We start from the raw sequence: 17,330 nt of genomic DNA on the forward strand, positions 1-17,330 counted from the left end.
CTAAACTCTGACCTGGTGACATCCTGTATGTAAGGACGCATAACATCTTTAGTGTCAGCATGATTACTCACTTGGATTGCGGGTCCAGCAACCTGTCTTCTTTGGGTTTCACCTAATCCCTTTACCTACATTACTAAGACAATTTCTCAGGGTCTTTCTGGCCATCACCCTTTGTGTCAAAGCCCTTTCACATCTGTGCTTGATCTGCCAGCTTCCTGGGTTCAGTCATCCCTATTGTATTCATGTTGTTTTAAGAGTGTCGGCTGACATCAAGAATCATGGATAGCACTTGTGTGTGTTTTTGTTTAACTTTGAACAAAGACTTGTAGGCAAGTGCAAAAAGTAAATCCTCTTTTGCAACCCAGAACTCATTGTTCAGTATGAGTTTTGATACATGTAAGCAGGAATACTGTACCTAAGAGAGCTTAAAGTGATGAGATATTGATAAATGAAAAGATTGGTTCTAAGTCTAAGAAGTTAATAAAAAGCACAGGTCATAAGAATCTCAGCTTTGTTGATTAAATGTTCAAATTTTCATATTATGATACAGAAGGCAGGATTTAAAAAAGAAATCATGGAAAAACTGCAGCAAATTTAATTCTCTTATTTTTAGTGCCCAACAAATACGTGAAAAATACATAGCCACTAAATATTAGTCCCAAAAGAACTGAATCAACAGGCAGGGCTGGGGTTGTGGCTCAGTGGTAAAGAGTTCACCTAGCACCTGAGGGGCCTTGGGTTTGATCCTCAGCAACACATAAAAGACAAATAAAATAAAGGTATTGTGTCCAACTACAACTAAAAAATAAATATTAAAAAAAGACTTGAATCAAACCAATGACAAAAGAACACCACATTCATAAACCACCCACCTCCTTCCTAGCCCGTGACCCAGTATCTTTGACAATCAGGAGTGGCATCTGCGAGCAACAGGATTGGAAGAAAATGCTACTGATCCAAGAAGACAGAGCCCCGGATTTGACTTTCACTCCCATCTCCAAAATGTCTCACAAAATAATCCCCAAGAAAAAGGCATGCTAAAATTCAGATCAGTGAAAATAAATGAAAGTCAGAATTTGGGGACTGGGAGAATTTCAGAGTGCCTGGTACCCCTGATTTTAGAGTAGAAGAAAATTGTATTGGTTTGTACAATTATATCAAAAGCGCCTACCATAGTGCTTGGCACAGAGTTCCCCTCAGTAAATATATATTCAGTAAATGGTCAGATGGGTAAAGTGGGTTGAAATCATATAGGAAGAGAGAGACTGAATCAGGATTAAAGGATCTAGAATAATCTCTAGCCATGTGAGTTTTTAAAGAATTGTTGTAATCTGTTTTTTTTTTTTTTAATGCACACTAGTTCATTTAATCCTGACAATACCCCCAAGTAGAATTTGTAATGTCTGCTTTACGTGAACTCAAGGCCAGAGGTTGAAGTAACTTATTCAAAATCACAAGCTTAGTGAGTGACAGCTCAAATGTGAGCCCAAGTTTGTCTGATTTAAAACTCAAGAAAGGATTCACTCCAGTACCTACCCCTTTTTTCAGGAGTCGCTGCAGTGGACATGCTCTCTTGACCTCAGGGGACCTTCTAGAGTCCCTCCTTGGCCATCAGAACATACTAAAGAAGGAACACTTTTCAGGATTTTCCTAGAAACAGCTAAACTGGTCTATAAATTGGCCTTAAGAATTCAAACTTCTCTCAAATACATGACTGAATCAAACATATAGGAAAATGGACTTTTTAAATGCTCTCTTCTTTATGCTTTGTCTAAAATGTTCATTCAAATATAACCAAAAAGCCAAAGTTAAGACTACATGCTGAACCAGCTACCAAAGAACTGCAGAACTGATGACCCCTGACCCACTAGCCAAGACCTATATCACTATTTCTTAGCAACCAGTGCAGGCCTTCTCCACCTGGAACCCCAAATAATCCCCCCAAACATTCCAGGTCCTTTTAAATGGAAGCAGTCCCTTACCGGATAGCCCCACGAGCCATTTCCTGCCTGGAACTTGGAGTAGTAGCTGCTCCGGCTGGTGGTCCCATAGTTGTTATAGTTGTCAGTCAAGCCATCGTACATGGAACCTGGAGAGCAAAGGAAGGGGGTTACCTCAGGGATGGTAATGATGTTCCCCCATCCTCCTAGGGCATCCCCGGCATCCAGGTCTCCCACGCCCATGGAGGAGATTGACCTGAGTTCCTGAAGGAGGAGGGTGGGCAATCTCCATCTCCCTCCACAGCCAGGGCCAAGGGAAAGGCCACCACAGACTGTTGCAGGGGACAATGCAACAGAGCGTTTCAGTTGACCTCTTTTAGAGAGTCTAATAGCTTCCCTGTGGCTTGAGGCTGGTTGACACATACAAGTCAGGAGGTGGCCCAGAGGGTCTTGAAGCACTGCTATTCCAGCCCAGGGAATCATGACTCTGTATTCCGCAAAGATCAGCTTCTCACTTGGGGAAGGCAGGCAGGATCTCGACATTACAGGTCCAGAGCCCCAAGGTCAAAGCCACAGAGCGGCGAAGGCTGATGAGAGTCTGGATTCAAACCTAAGCCCAGCCCCAACAGATGACCAGGTTACCTTCCGCCTCTTCCTTCATTTCCGAGGCTCTCCAACTGAAGAGGGAGAAGCGATCAACCTCAAAGGACCGGTAAGGATTAATTAATGTTTTCACAGTGCTTGGAGACCCACAAATGACAGGCTCCAAGGGAAGACAGAGTGTCATTAGGGTTATTAGGGGTAAAGTGGCTTTGAATCACAGAAAGCAGACCTAGATTTTGGGTTCCTGGTGGGACCCCCCACACACACTTCTTCCTTTCACCAGATTGGCATGGGGGCTCCAAGCAAAGTCAGCAACTCTGCAGGACTCTCTTATGACGTTGCTAACTTCATTTCCCTTGCTAACTGCCTTCCCTCCTGGGTCACAACCATTGACTCTCATGGGTCTCGAGACTCACCTCCTCCAGGAAGCTCATTCTGATCAGCCTCTGAACACATAATGCCCTGACTTCTGTATCCATCACTGCCCGTTCCCTCAGCTACCCTGGGAGTTTCAGGAGGGTCAAGCCATGGACCCAAGGCCCAGACTTCTAGAGCAGGTTTTGCTGTACACTCTTGTTAAATGTGGCCTCTGGGAATGAAGGTAAGAGGGATCCAACAAGAGCCTCCTGGCAGGAATGTGCACATTTTTTTCCCCCTAAAGCCATTGTCATACTCCCTATTTGAAACCCTGTCTAGGGGAAGGAGGGCTTGGTTGGTGGTGTCCCCTGGCCTATCAGCCCCTCCTCTTCTGCCATACCCCCTGAGACTTCAAGAGTTTTCCCAGCGACTGGATGGTCTGAGCTGAGGTCAATGGGAATATCAGAGGCGCAGCATTGGAAAGAGGCCAGCATCTCTTCTTGGGGATACCTCCTCTGTCCAGTGCCATATGCCCATACATAGGTCACAAAAGAGGGCACTTCCCTTAACTCCCATTCCCTATCATGGAGGACCAATGAACATTAATACTATTGGGCTGTGGCAGTCACAACTTGTCCTGGACTAGAGTCTAGACTTATTGAAATCAATCCCGTCTGGCGCTTAGGCAAGTGACATGCTTTCTCTGGATCTTAGCTTCCTCTTCTGTAAAAAGAGGGTGTTGGCTTCTCTGCACCCCAAAGGCCCCACAGAGCTCCAGTATTGCATGGTTGTATTATCATAGTGACACAAGTTCAATGGCATTCAGAAGGGCTGGACTTCTCCTGAGACAAAGCTCAGCTTTCAAGGAAGAAGAACAAACGTCTAAAGCTAACCATCGCCTCCTTTGCCACCTGCCTCAAGGTTCTTCCAGAGAACCCTATGCCTGAAATCCTCGACGGCCCAGGTCCAGGCCTCATTACTGAGGACCTTCCCCTTGAGCAAGCCCGGGGACTCTGCCATGGCCCACTGGCCCCTGATTTACTCCAAACCACATATAATGCAGCCAGTTAGCTTCTCACCCTCTCTGCAGCTGCTTCTCTGGGAAGACTGGAGGAGTCTTATGGGATCAATCACCCAGAACTAGTTAGTTCACAGAGAAGAGGGTGCAGCCAGGCACACACAGTCAGGGCTCTAGGGAGCTGACAGCCAGGTCCCTGCCTCTCCTCCGTCCAGCCCACTATTATCCTTGCTAAGGCTTGGCAGGCCAGAGTCTGCCTGGTTCTCACCTTATGAGAGGTATTTCTCACCAAAGGGCAGGCAGGCATGGGTCAGCCAGCTGCTTCCAGATGGAAAATCTGGGGTAGTGACAGACAGAATTCTACAGAGCCCCAGGGAGGACTCTGACTTGGAGAAGCATCCCCCAAATGTTCCCACTGGGGCCTCCGCCCTTGATCAACTTGACGGGACTTTCCCTCCAGGTCATCAGATGAAGCGCCTCCTCCTCCCACACCCCACACCTGCCTCGCTGCCCTCTCACATGTTCTTCTCTGTACAAAGGTGGGGGGCTCAGATGCTATGGAGGGGGGGGGGGTGGACACATGTATGTAGAAGCAGGGGAGGGGTGCTCTATAGTGCCCAAAACCAGTGACCATGTCCCAGACATAACTCTGTTCTGGTGACAAGAAGTATGGGCTGTAACGCTTACTTGGTTGGGCCAAGGCCTCTGGGACCTTCCAGAAAGTTGCTAAAGTTATCTTTCAAGACTTGTCTGCAACCGGGGACTGCTTGGCTCCCTGTGAGAGCAAGGCTACCATCACACCAGCCAGCCCTACCTCTCTGGCATAACGCAGCTGCACTTTTGGCAATGACGTCAAGGGAGGGGGGAGTCCAGAGATGCCATATACCTGAAGTCACACCAGCAGTGTGCTAGATAACTGAGTGGTGCAGGTGGCAGGTGAGCTCTGTCTCTAAGAAACCTACTTATGCAGAAAAGCCGTTTCCCCTGCTCCTGACCCCTGGGTTATGGCTGGTAAGCAATGTCCTCTAAAAGCCAAGTTCAACTGCAAGAACATGGGACTTCTCAATGAGGGCAATGATGATAACCCACTTCTCCACCCAGTTCCCCCACTTCTACAGACTCACTCTGGGAAGCCTTTCCTGACTAATGATACCTCCATCTCTGTCTCCTGTCTATACCAGTCTTTACACCAGGTACTTTGGGCACTTTCCAAAGCAAGAATCATATTTCTACTTTCCTGAGGATCTGGGGCACAGGGCACTGCTTCAGCAGGGACTGGATCTAACTGGTGCAAGCTGGCCGTTTCTGTTGACCAGTTCTTCTCCCCTGCCCAGCCCTGTGGTGAAGGTCTCCGATACCTGGTGCCTAGATGCTCAGCGTCTCCATTAATGCCAAATGGGATCAAGGTCTCTGAATTCTACTCAACCAGGGCTTCCTCCACCCAGGAGGTTTCCAATGGGTGGCATAAAATGGGACAAGACAGGAGCTGTGTGCAGTTTCAGACAACCAAAGCCACTCCCTAGAGTAGGATTCTTGGTTCTAGGAGAGGTAAAGAGAGATTGTCCTTGTTCCCAGGTCACTCCACAGAATCACCACCATCCTCTCAGCCAATCACATGCCTTCCTACTCTTCTCTCCCCACAGGTGCGTTGACCATGAGCAAAAAGATGGTGGCTTCACAGTGAAGCTGGCAGCCAGCCCAACTTCCATGTCATCCCCAGAAGGCATTTGCCCACCCATAGAACCCCAAGGTCAATACACAAATACCTCTGAGAATCTATTGCTTTCCTTAACATACAAGCAATTGGAGTTGGTCTGTCTAGAGAGCTTATCTTGTTTTATGCCAATATGAAATTTCAATGTGCAAAACTGAGTCAGAAAATCTACCACTTGGAAGATCAATTTCTGCATGCAGCTTCCCCTGGGTGCCTTGGACAAGGACGGGCTGATTATCTCTTATGCCCATAGAGGTAACCCAAACATTCTCACCTACAAACACCTTTGAAAATGGAGGCAGCTCCCTGTTAAGATACATGGAATTGTCTCACCCATGGGGACAGGCAAACCATTGCAGGGTGACTCATCCTCTTCTACATCCAGGCTTTCAAGTAGGTCACACCCACTGTACCTGAAACATTCTTTCTCTCCTTCTTAGCCAATCCCTCTCCTTGTATTCAAAACCTTGCACAAAATTCAGCTAAGAAAGGTGACCCCACCCAGCCCCGAGCACTCCAAGCCCTTCAATATAACCACTGCTTACTCTGTGGGTCCCTTGGGGTGTTGTGCTGTATACCCTGTGTATGTGTGTACTCATGTATGCGTCCTATGTAGCCTTCCTCCAGAAAGCAGGGCCTGGGTGTCCCCCATTCAAACTAGGATCTTCTACATCAACTAGATCCATCTTTCTCCATCCCAGGACCAGGGCTCTCAGGACACTGGCCTGCCTGACCAACAGGCAGTCCCCAGGGGAAGAAGGCACCTAGAAGCCCCTCTGCTCTTCCCTTCTCCCAAATCTATCCCCTTTGCTGGGCAAGGGACATGTCACAGGTCAGCTTCTCCAGAGGTTTATCTCTGCTGCTTCTGTCTCCTATGTAAGGCTGAGGTCTCTTTTGGCTCCTTCTGCATTGGAATCAAGCCCAGCTATCCCTCAGCATGAAGAGCTTGAGAAAGAAGCCCATCAGCTTTCAGCATTGAAAATGTCTGTAGTTCATTCCCTAAAATCTCCTCCACCCATTCTGTCCAGGGCGAGGCCCATAGCAAGGGGACTTTAAATGAGGAAACAAGAATTGTCAGGAAGACACTTCTGAGACAACATCCCTCAGAGATGTTCAGGAGTGGGTAGGACAATCAGGCCACATGTCTCAACAGGGAGAGTGGCCGGCCATCTCCTGGCCCTCTACCTGGCTCCTGGGAGCACTGAGGACTGCTTTTCCCACTCTGGAGCTTCCAGGAGCCTGAGGAGGCGAGGAGTTCAGTACAACCTCACCAGGCACTCTGGTGTGGTTCTCGGCCTTTACCTGGGCACATGCACAGAATAGAAATACCAAAACAAATTGGGTGCTCTCTCCTCCCCCTCACCAGCACACGTTGACTCCCCAGGGTTCTGCTGGGACGTGTCAAGCCCAGCTCTGTCGGAATCTGTGGCTCTTTCTGATAATCCAAGCATGGCTACCACCAAACCCAAGGACTAGGTGGAGCGTGGGAACATCCTGTGGGGACAGGCCTGCCACGGGGGGCAGGGCAGTAGGTTAGAGTGGGCAAGGAATGGGACGTGGCTTCCTAGTGAAGGTCCAGAGCAAAAACCCATCACCAGCAACTACTACATTAGATGTGTGTGCGCACATGCATGCGTGAGAGAGAGAGAGGTGTTATGTTAGGGTACAGGGGCAATTCCTTGTGCCAGGCCCAAGTGTGACTGAAGGTTGGGGACTACAACACTGGTTCTTGACATTTGCCACACAACAGAATCACCTGGGAGTTTAAAGTGCTGTCTCCCACCCTGTCTTCCATATTGACTAAGTCAGAACCTCTGGGAGCCAGACCCAGGCATTTGCATTTTTTAATTCCCAGGTAATTCCAATGTGTAACCAAGTTTGAGAATAGTGGATTAGAACTTTATTTCTGGATATTAGGATGTTTGCAAGAGAAACTCAAAGAGCACTGTGCCTTGAGGGAAGGAGCTTTTCTGCAGGCAGCTTGGGCAAAGGATTTGCAGAGGTAGGAAGTTATGAAATCTGCTTCCAAAGAGATTTGCCATCACAAAGCTCTTCTGACATGATCTAAGCCACCCTCTGACAGTTGCAGAGACCCAGAGAGAGGCAGTGATTTGTCTAGCACCATACACCAGCCAGCAGCAGGGGCCAGGCTGGGCCCCTGCCACAACACATGCTGCAAGGTGTGTGTACGTGTGCAAGCATATGTGTGTATACTCATGTATATATGTTCATAGCAAGGGCACGTATACATGTGGGAGAATGTGTTCAATATATATATGTGCATGTGTGCTGTGTATGTGTGTGTGAATACATGTGTATATGGCTATAGGTGTATCTACATGTGTGGGTGTGTGTATTCATACATGCTGAGTGTGTGTGCATACTCAGCACACACTGTGTATACAGTGATGTGTATGCCTGCATGTGTGTTGTGTGCTTGTCTATACGTATGTGTACATAACGTACGTAACGTGCTATGTTATGTGTGGCATATGCCTATAAAGAACTTTGAATAGATATCTAATGTCTGTTTCATTTTGTTCAAACATCGTACACCTTTCCAGAAGTCCCACCTCGTCACAGAAGTACTTCTCAGATTTTTAAACCCCAAACAATGGGCATATTGATATACATAATTTGGTACAGGGGAAGGAATTTGGTTTTTTAAAAATTTTCTGCCAATGAGCGGAGCACAGGACGGGATCCATGGAAACAAACAACAATTGCCTCCAAACACTGGGGAATACTCGGCATTTTTGCATGTGTTGTAACAGGCCACCAGAAATTCTGACTAAAACCCCAACTTCAAGCCAAGGTACATGGTAAAGAAAAAAGAATTAGTTCATTTGAAGTTTAATTAGCATGTTTTGACACTGAAACAAGCTAAAGCATAAATACCCTTTATCATCTCTCATCTCAGCTTGGGTCCTGAGAAAACAACCCCAGAGTGACGCCCAGCCATGGCCTATGGTTAGGTAGGGGCAACTTTCAAGAAAGCAGAATGAGCAGAGCCTTCCTTAGGGAGAGGTTCATGCTGAGACGCAACCCAACACAAACACAAAAAGCCACCAGAGGCGGGGGTTCCCAGGGCACTCCTTCACCATGCTGTCTATGGAGCTGGCCCAAGGCTGCCCCCTAGGAGCCTGGATGGGTACAAGAGGCATGGAGGGCAAGCTGGGCAGCTCCCCAACACAGTTGCTCCAAGCAGATCTCTGAGCAAAGGGTAATAAAGACTCTACATTGCAGGTAGGAAATGGTACTTCTGAGAAGGGGAACTAAGGCCCAGGGCTGAAATGAACAATCCCGTGGGTCAAAGAGGCAGCACAGAGCAGGCCAATAGCACTGGTGGTGCTGATTTCTCTGGAGGAAGTGGTATGGAAGGGAAGGTCCTGTGGAATTTGCTTGTGATGTGCCTGGTGGTGGGAATGTTTGGCTTTGGATCAAATGAAATATGAGTGAAGCTCTAGGAAGACAGCCTAAAGAGAGCCTTGTAGACAGGCACACCATCTGGAAATAAAATACCTGATACCCTGACTCACACAGGGACACCCTGAAAGCACAGGAGAGTAACACTTGGGGGCCAGTTCTAGATGGGTAGGCAGGTCATAGCAACCTCCTTCTGCAGGGTCTTCAGTCACAGAGACCCCCTTATTCCTTCCAGGGACACTCTATGATCAGGGTGAGATTCTGCCTAGTTGGCGAGGTTTCAGGGAAGGTGTGGGTGGAGATGGGCATTTGTCACCAGACTCTTTCCACAGAGGTCCTTCTCCCAGGTCTCAGGGCACACACTCCTCTAAACACACTGACAAGACAGAAAAGAACCCTCGTGACAGGAGTCTGAGGAAAGGCTGGTTCTGTCACTAGGCCCACAGGTAGCCAATTCCTGATTATCCCTCACCAGGGACAAGAAGCAGCGGCCGCGTTGTCAATTAACCTGTGGGGTGGGGCTGGTCTTCACTAGAGTGGACGTTCCTAACTAGGGCGACTCTGGATAGGATTCAGGGGGCCAGAGAAGATCAAAGACCCCAGAAAACTGACTCTTTGCTTTTGTAGAAGACCAAAGGAAAATTTGAGCCTATCCAGGTGCCAATGTCCTTCCACAGCGGTGAGGTCGTCCCGGCAGGGAATGCAGGCTCACAGCACAGAGACCAACACAAGCAAGATGAGCATTTGGGCTACCACGGAGCAAATGAGAAACGCTTGGGCGTTTCTGATGGAGAGGACAGAGAAATCTGATGAAAACAAAGCCAGACAAACCAGAAACACCAGCTCCAAGTGGCCCAACAGCCTTTTCCAGCTAGGATGACGATGGAGAAACTGGGCCCTGATGGGAACCTCCCCAGAGGCTGAGGGTAGAGGAGACCCGCCCACAGGGTCAGTCCTTGGAGAGTTTCTGGATAGGTATGCATTAGCCATCGTGGTCATCAACTCATTGGGCACTCAGAATTGAGACCCCATTAGATGGACATTACCCACAAAGACTAAAGACCAAGGCTTTCCATGATGATAACTGCACAGCTAATGTCACCACAGTTGGGGTGACAGGGCTGTTTGGGGTGCCAGGAGCCAGGTTGAGATTTTTTTTGGAGCTTTGAGCCAGGAGCTGAGGCTGAGTGGAATGGGGTGGGGATGGGACAGGAGGGACAGGCAAATCTTCTGCAGAGAAGAATAGGTAGGGTTGAGCTACACCCTGGGCTGTGGCCAGGAATGGCAGCACTTTCTCATTCTAAAACCTACTTTCAAAAGAGGCTAGTAAGGAGTTAGCAGGGCACTAAATAAAAGGGAAGAGGGGCAAGTGAGTGGAAATCTGGCAGAAGGACCAGGAATGAAACAAGAGCAAAGGGTACAGAAAAGACCTTGACCTATCACAGCCATGTTTCTTGTCCTTATCTCCACCCTGGGGCCACTCAGCATGGGGAAACAAGAGGCCAGAAGCCAGAGGTAGGGCATTCGAGCTGGTGTGTGTGCCCGATGGCAGAATGGGCAGGTCTATATCTTTTGCCTCCTTCTGCCTCAGTCCTGCCTCTCTTGCTTTCCTGGGGCTGGACTTAATAAATAAGTACGGACTGCCCTGGGCTTGTTTGCACACTCCTGTTTGCAGTCTTTACTAGCATTTTAATAAAGTTAGCTAAATAAATTTTAAAAAGCAACAAACAAATTAAGAATTCTAACATGTGGACTTCTTACTGGAAATTATTCGTATTAAAGTATTTTATCTCAAAATCCTCTACCATCAACCCCCCAGTTGGGTATTGCTCCTTTCTTCTTCAGATTCAGGGGTCCTATCCTTTTCTCCTTGCTTCCCCTGGTGGGGGACCTTGTCACTCACAGAGGCTGGGAACCAAACTTGGAGAATTGTCAATGCTGGTTCTGCTGAGGTGTTTCTGGGGCTAGGAGGATTCCCAATCCTGCCCCTCTCATTCCCTACTCTTCCCATAAGACATTTGTTTCTACATAAGCTGGGTGGATAGGGCAAATTCAGTGGGAAAGGAGGTTTCTGCCTTATCGATTGCAGAAAACAGGAGTATCCAAGCCCTGACTGGTGGCATGAGCCTGTAATCCCAGTGGCTGGGGAAGCTGAGACAGGAAGATTACAAGTTCAAAGCTAGCCTCAGCAACTTAGCAAGACTCTGTCTCAAAATAAAAAAATAAAAAATAAAAAAATACAGGCTGTAAACGATGCTCCCCAGTTAAGCCCTGCTAGGTTCTATCCCTGATTCGAAGAAAAGGGGCGGGGGAGAAAGAAAAAAAAGAGAAGAGAAAAGAAAAGAAACAGCATCTCAGACCAATTTCTTAGCTTACTTCAACCAGATTTCCCCTTTCCTGGGGTGAGCTCCACTAGAATACTGGAGAGTTCCAAGGACTTGTCCTGATTCCCATGTACCTCCCGGTCCTGAAGCAACTCTCCCAAACCTTCACTCGGATCTCAGTGATTCTCTCAGCTGACCACGCCACCACGCACCAGCCCACCAAGATCAGGATCCCACTGAATCTGAACGCTGGGCGCTGACCACAGACTGAAGGCGCAGAGGATCGCAAAGCCGAGAAGGATGGATTTGGGGAAGTGACCATAACCCTCCGTGAGCGCTGGGGCGGTGAACCGCGGGGCAATACAGAATAGTGGGCTGGTCCCCAGAGCAAAACCAGAAAGAGAAGGCGGTCCAGATCCAGGGATGGGACATGGACAACAGCTCCCGGGAGATTCTCGGGCTCCTGGAGTGCTGGAGGGATGTTCCAGGCTATTCACCCCAGGGAGCTACCCAACCTTGCCCACTAGCGCACCACCGAGCTCTTGGACCCGGCTAGCCAGTGGCCGGCCGTGGCTCCACCCTGCCAGGAGCTTTGCTCCCATTTGGCGGAGACCCTGCCTAGAGCTGGCAGCCTCTCGGTTCCCGCCGCCTGTTCGAGGCGCCAGGGAGGTGTGCACGGGTCGTGCGGGCGCCAGGCCTTTACCTCGGTTGGAGTGGCTCAGGGTGGACGACTGGGAAGACTTGGATTTCTGCCGCTTGACGGTCATCATCACCTGCTCCTGCACGCGCTGCCTGCCTGAGGTGCCCGTCTTCATCTTTTGGTCCGACGGCAAGGCCAGCGTGGAGTTGTCCTGGTCCTGGAAGCATTCGTATGCCAGGGCTGTCTTGAGCGGGGAGTGGTTCATGGTGGCAGAAGGTGCGCGGGCCGGGACCTGGAGAGCAGAGGCGCGGGCGAGGTGCGGTGCAGCGGGCTGGCGGGAGCGTGCTCTTGTCGCTCTCAGCGACTCCCTATGGCCATAGAGTGAGTGGTCCGCGTGAAGGCTCCCGGCAGCTGCTCCTGGCGCCTCCACCCTGGCTCGTCCGTCTCCAGGCACTGGCAGGGCCCGCCCTCGGTCAGACAGGATATACCACCCCTGCCCTGCACCACCCACTCCACTGGGCTGCGCGCCGCCGCCAGGGCTCAGACGCCCAGCTGCAGGGCACTGCAGCTGCTGCTGCGGAGCGAGCGCTCTTGGGGGCAGGGCTGCTCTCCTGTGTGGGATGCTCTCAAGTTCCTGCTCGCTCCTCCTTTCTCTCCCCTAGGAGGTGAGGCTCTAGGGATACGCCCCTCTGTTCTACTCCTGCTGGCTCATGGAGAAAGTATGTGCTCAGCCCAGGAGTAGAAGGAGACCTCTCTCTAGGAAAAAGGAGTCTTTCTGCCCAGGCCCCCTACCCTGAGAGTCAGGTGCCAATCTCCCTTTGCACTGAGGTCATGGCAGAGACCAACTCCGTCCTTGGAGGCTCCTAGACTTATGGCAGAGGAAGCACAGTTCCTGCCCAAGGGGATTGCTCAGTCTTATGGGGACCCCTCATTCTGCTCTAAGGCAGAATGTTTGAAGGGAAGTGAGGGCAGAAAGCCACACCAAGGACCAGAGGTAAAATGCAACACTGCAAAGTAGCACATCTGTCGCTTGTGGATACACTCCTATACAACACCATGTGAAGAGTGGATTCTCTGAAACTCCATAATAGCCCCTAAAACAATATCATATTTTAGGCACTCGATAAAAATATCTTTGAATGGATGAATGCTAGCTAGTTTAAGGTGAAGAGTAACTTGAATCTTACCCAGATCCTTACTGAAAGACCTGAAGCCATCTCATCTCTAAAACTATCCTACTATGGACTTGGTATTTTAGGACTGCAGTGTGCTTTCTCCTATACACACTCATACCCCCAGGGACACACACAGATACTTCATTTATGTAGCATCCTCTCCAGGCATGGAGGGGGCCACACCAGTGAATTTGGTGAGTAACAGCAGCTGAGTGTTTTTCAAAGTACTTTGATGGGAATCTTTCTAAAAGGCATCGCATGCGATCTTGCCTTCTAAAGAAAGCCACGTTGAGCACCTTGAACATTCTTCTTGATGACTTGGTCCTTTCGTTCTGGACATCCATCACTGAACTGTGTAGCAGTGCAGTCTGGTCAGCTTAATTTTGGGGTCTCCGATATCTATGGGATGCTGTCACCGTGGTCATTTGTAACTGCTTCTCACAGCTCATACATATCACTTTTATTTTGCCCTTCTACTCTGCAGAGAAAGGACTCCGCAAGAAATAAATCAGACATGTGACCAAAAACATGTCATAATTAGATGCAAAAGTTCAACACCTAGAACCCTTTATCATCACTTGATATTTTCAGATTCTGCTTCCAGTCACTGACTACCAGGGTTGGACAGAGCCTTGGAATCACCCAATCCAGCTCCCCACTGCACTAATAAGGAGAGGAGGTAGCTTGCCTGTGGTGTCCCAGTTAATATGTGGCAATATCTCTATTCAAACCAGGCTCCTGACTCTCAGTTCAGTGCTCGTTCTACCACACTATCCAACTGCCTTATAAAAGTCCTATAAAATGGGCATTAAAGTAGAGTGCACACCGAATATATAAGGACCCAAGTATATTATAAAGTGCACATGACAGCATATAAAAATGCAACTCCATTGTATCCCACATTTGGCCTATCTAAAACCTAATATGCTAGCCATAATTAACCTTAATTATGTCTTAAAATAATGATAATTTTGTTACCTACTAGGATATAGAAGGGCCCTGAAGGAGGTGACTAGAGTAGCCCATATCCCTATAAAAATCAAGTTCACAGACATCAAAACTGATTATCTTTACAACTGTTTCCAAGTATAAAGTTCAGTTTCTCTAGCTGCTGATCTATTATTTTGGTATTGACATTATTTTGATACGTTGATGGCAATAGCCATCATTTACTATGCTCCTATGAGCACTCCATGTTTACAAGTCAAACATGATTCTGAGCCTGTCGTATGGACCCTGTCATCCTTATAATGCTTTGAATCCTTAGAATGACCTGTGAGGCAGGTATCAGCACCACCATATTTCTTCTTTAGATGAAGAACCTGACACTCAGTGAGATCAACCAGCTGGTAATTGGTACAGATTGGGCCAAGCACACACAGCCTGGACTGAGAGCCTGGACCCTCAATGATAGTGCCAGGCTGCCTTCTTGTAATTGCTTTGTGACAAACAGTGGGTTCAAAACCCTTCCATGGATCTATCTTCCCATAACATCTATTTCCGTCACCTGGAAGGGAAGTCAGGCCAGCTGGGTTCCCCTTTCAGTTGTCACTAATTTGCTTCATGGTGTCTCCTGATGTTCCATGATGGCTCTTTTCCCCTGCACCGAATCTGTAAAGTGAGGTCAATGGGTTCGATATAGTCAATGGGTTCGAATATCTAATACTGTGGTCCTAACACTATATAATTCTGATGCCACTTGTGGGTTTGGAGAGCAGGGGAATCTTGAATCAGATCCTCTGGACTAACTCTTTGGTCTCCCCTGCCTCCAATATCAAAGTGAATGGGGATCTGCAAGAGGCCGAGGGGGCCCTGACACCCACCAAGCCATTGTTGTGCACCAACGAGCAGGTCTACTTTGAGCTCATTCTTCCTCTGGTCCTCCCCATAAGCACTCCAAGAAGTATAGTTTTGCAGTTGAGAAAACAAAGATTAAGTCAATGGTAAAGACTAGATTTGAGCCAGCATCAGCCTTCTGGACTAGGAGGAGGAGGACAGGAAGGGGCAGTCGAGTCCCATGATCAAGGCCAGCAGAGAGAGGTGTATGTGAGCTTGAAGGTGTCGGTTTGGGGCTCAAGTGCATGCTTTTGAGCCAGTGAGTTGAAGTTCTCCTATTGACCCTCTCTCCCACCTGCCTGAGCCTCACCCCACGTGGGGCCCTATCTTGGAAATCAACCAGAAAAGAGGGTAGCATTGCTAAAATGAAGAACAGGTGTCATGGGCAATGTCACACAAACTCATCTTTGAAGTGGCATGCTTTCAGGTGACTGTCAGAACATATATTTCGATGGTAAAAAAATTTGAGTGTATTTTTTTGGAAAATGAGTTTGGAAAATGAGCAGGTATCTGGGGAAAGCTTCCCAAAAGAAGTTAATTTTGACTTGACTATGAAACAAGATGAGTGAATTTTCATCCTCAAGAGCTTAGGAACAAATGATGAGGAATGGGCTTCTAATTTTCTGTTGTCTGTCTGTCACATCTAGTGATTTCACTCTCAACAACCAAAGCTCCCGGTCTTCAAGAGAGTAAAATAACCCACGGACACAATGTTCACCAAAAAGTGGAACAAAAGTGGCTCTATTTATTCAACAAGTATTTAATGGGCACCTGCTATGGGATAGGCCCTGTCCTAGGCACTAAGGACACAATGGTAAAGGAGACAAACTTCCTGCCTGTGAAGTTTACCTTCTAGAGATGGGGAGGTAGGGGACGCCCGGGCCAGGCAGAGGACAGACCCAGTCAAAGCAGAGGTCTCTGGAATTCCTAATGCTTCTAAGAGTAGCCAGGCTTCAGGTTCTTTTTGCCTAACTTCTAATCCCCTAGGTAAGGGGACCACCTCCCCTTGTGTACCAAACTGATGCAGACCCCCTTTGGGGCTGGGAGACGAAGCAACCTTCCTTTCTGGACCTGTATGCTTGCCAGGATGGCCTCACCTTATTCAACCCAGTCTCTGCCCCTGACTTCTATCCCAGGCACCTGGAAATTTCTGCACAACAGTCACTGGGCCAGCTCTCTGTTGTCAGGCCTTTTCTATCTGAGGCCCTTTGGCCAGACAGCAGAGTCCTCCATGGCTGCCTAATTCAGGCCTCATGACCTCCCCAATGAACAATGCTGCCCCCTCTTGAATCTCTAAATAGCCCCCAGGGGTTCCTTATCACTCTATTTCCCTCCTAACCCTCAACCACTCACTCCATGCTGATGCCTGCCCCAGTGCATTTCCCTATGTGTAGATCCCATTCATCAGCCACTTAAATATGTATCAAGCTCTAAGTGGACAAGACACACCACACCAGCCCCTGGGGATACCAAAAACAGCATCTTACTCTCATGGGGCTTAATCCTAAAGTAGTGTCGAAGGGTAAACTTGCAACTGATTACGGATTATTAAGTGCTCTGGAGGAAACAGATGTGAGGCTGGAGGAGAATACAGGGAGTGGGTGGAGACCGAGTCCTGAAACACGAAACACAGCTGCCCATCGTGGGAGGGAGGGAAGGGGCTCCAAGCAGAGGGAATGGTGGGTTTAAAAAGCCCATGAGCCCGGGATGTCCTTGGAACCCACAGACCAGCAGCAGGGAGGCGGTAGAGTAGGCCCAAGATGGGCAGCAGACAGTGCTGTCCCGAACAACTTTCTGTGATGGTGGAAGTGCTCTGTCTGTGGTGGCTGTTCTATTGCTTAAGATGACATGAAATAAAAAGAAAATTTCAGTTCCTTGAACAAACCAGCACATTTCAAGAGCAGGATGGCCACATGTTTCTAGTGGTCACTGTATTGGACAGAGCAGGATTGTGCTGGACATTCTAAACTTCTGTCTAGGTTTTGAATTTTATTGTAAGTATAACGAGAAGCCATTGAAAGGCCTTAATCAAGGGGCTCCTGCCTTCCTGTCACTTTCAATCCTCTTGTCTTTGCAGGAGACACCCCCAGCCAGAGTGTGGCAGCCCATGACCCACTTGTCAGATTCGTGTCTCTGAGCAGCCTACGGAGAAGCTTTGCTTCCTCCCTGTCCACATTACTGGTACTCAGCAGGTGCTCATCACTGTCGATTTGGCTGAACTGAACCTGTCATCTGCTCCAGAGCAGGGCCTTGGGCAGACTTTACCCAGGTCTCTTGAGTCAGCTGGGCTCCATGCA

The 17,330-nt window shown here is 48.6% G+C and overlaps 1 protein-coding gene and 1 non-coding gene across 2 annotated transcripts in view; one reads left to right on the plus strand and one right to left on the minus strand.

The window, feature by feature from the left end:
* Pkp1 (plakophilin 1) overlaps positions 1 to 12,427 on the minus strand; it is a 43,719-nt gene extending 31,292 nt beyond the window's left edge. Inside the window, exons 1-2 of the mRNA XM_076831973.1 lie at positions 12,086 to 12,427; positions 1,983 to 2,089 (exon numbers count right to left, since the gene is read on the minus strand). Of these exons, the coding sequence (XP_076688088.1) occupies positions 1,983 to 2,089; positions 12,086 to 12,287 (309 nt within the window). The 5' untranslated portion in view covers positions 12,288 to 12,427. The remainder of the gene's footprint in view (positions 1 to 1,982; positions 2,090 to 12,085) is intronic.
* On the plus strand, positions 285 to 411 carry LOC143379736 (small nucleolar RNA SNORA40). The gene has a single exon (XR_013088520.1). It is a non-coding gene; the product is annotated as a small nucleolar RNA SNORA40 (small nucleolar RNA).
* Positions 12,428 to 17,330: the final 4,903 nt, after the last annotated feature.

Source organism: Callospermophilus lateralis, chromosome 13 (assembly GCF_048772815.1).
Source record: "Callospermophilus lateralis isolate mCalLat2 chromosome 13, mCalLat2.hap1, whole genome shotgun sequence".
Taxonomy (NCBI): domain Eukaryota; kingdom Metazoa; phylum Chordata; class Mammalia; order Rodentia; family Sciuridae; genus Callospermophilus; species Callospermophilus lateralis.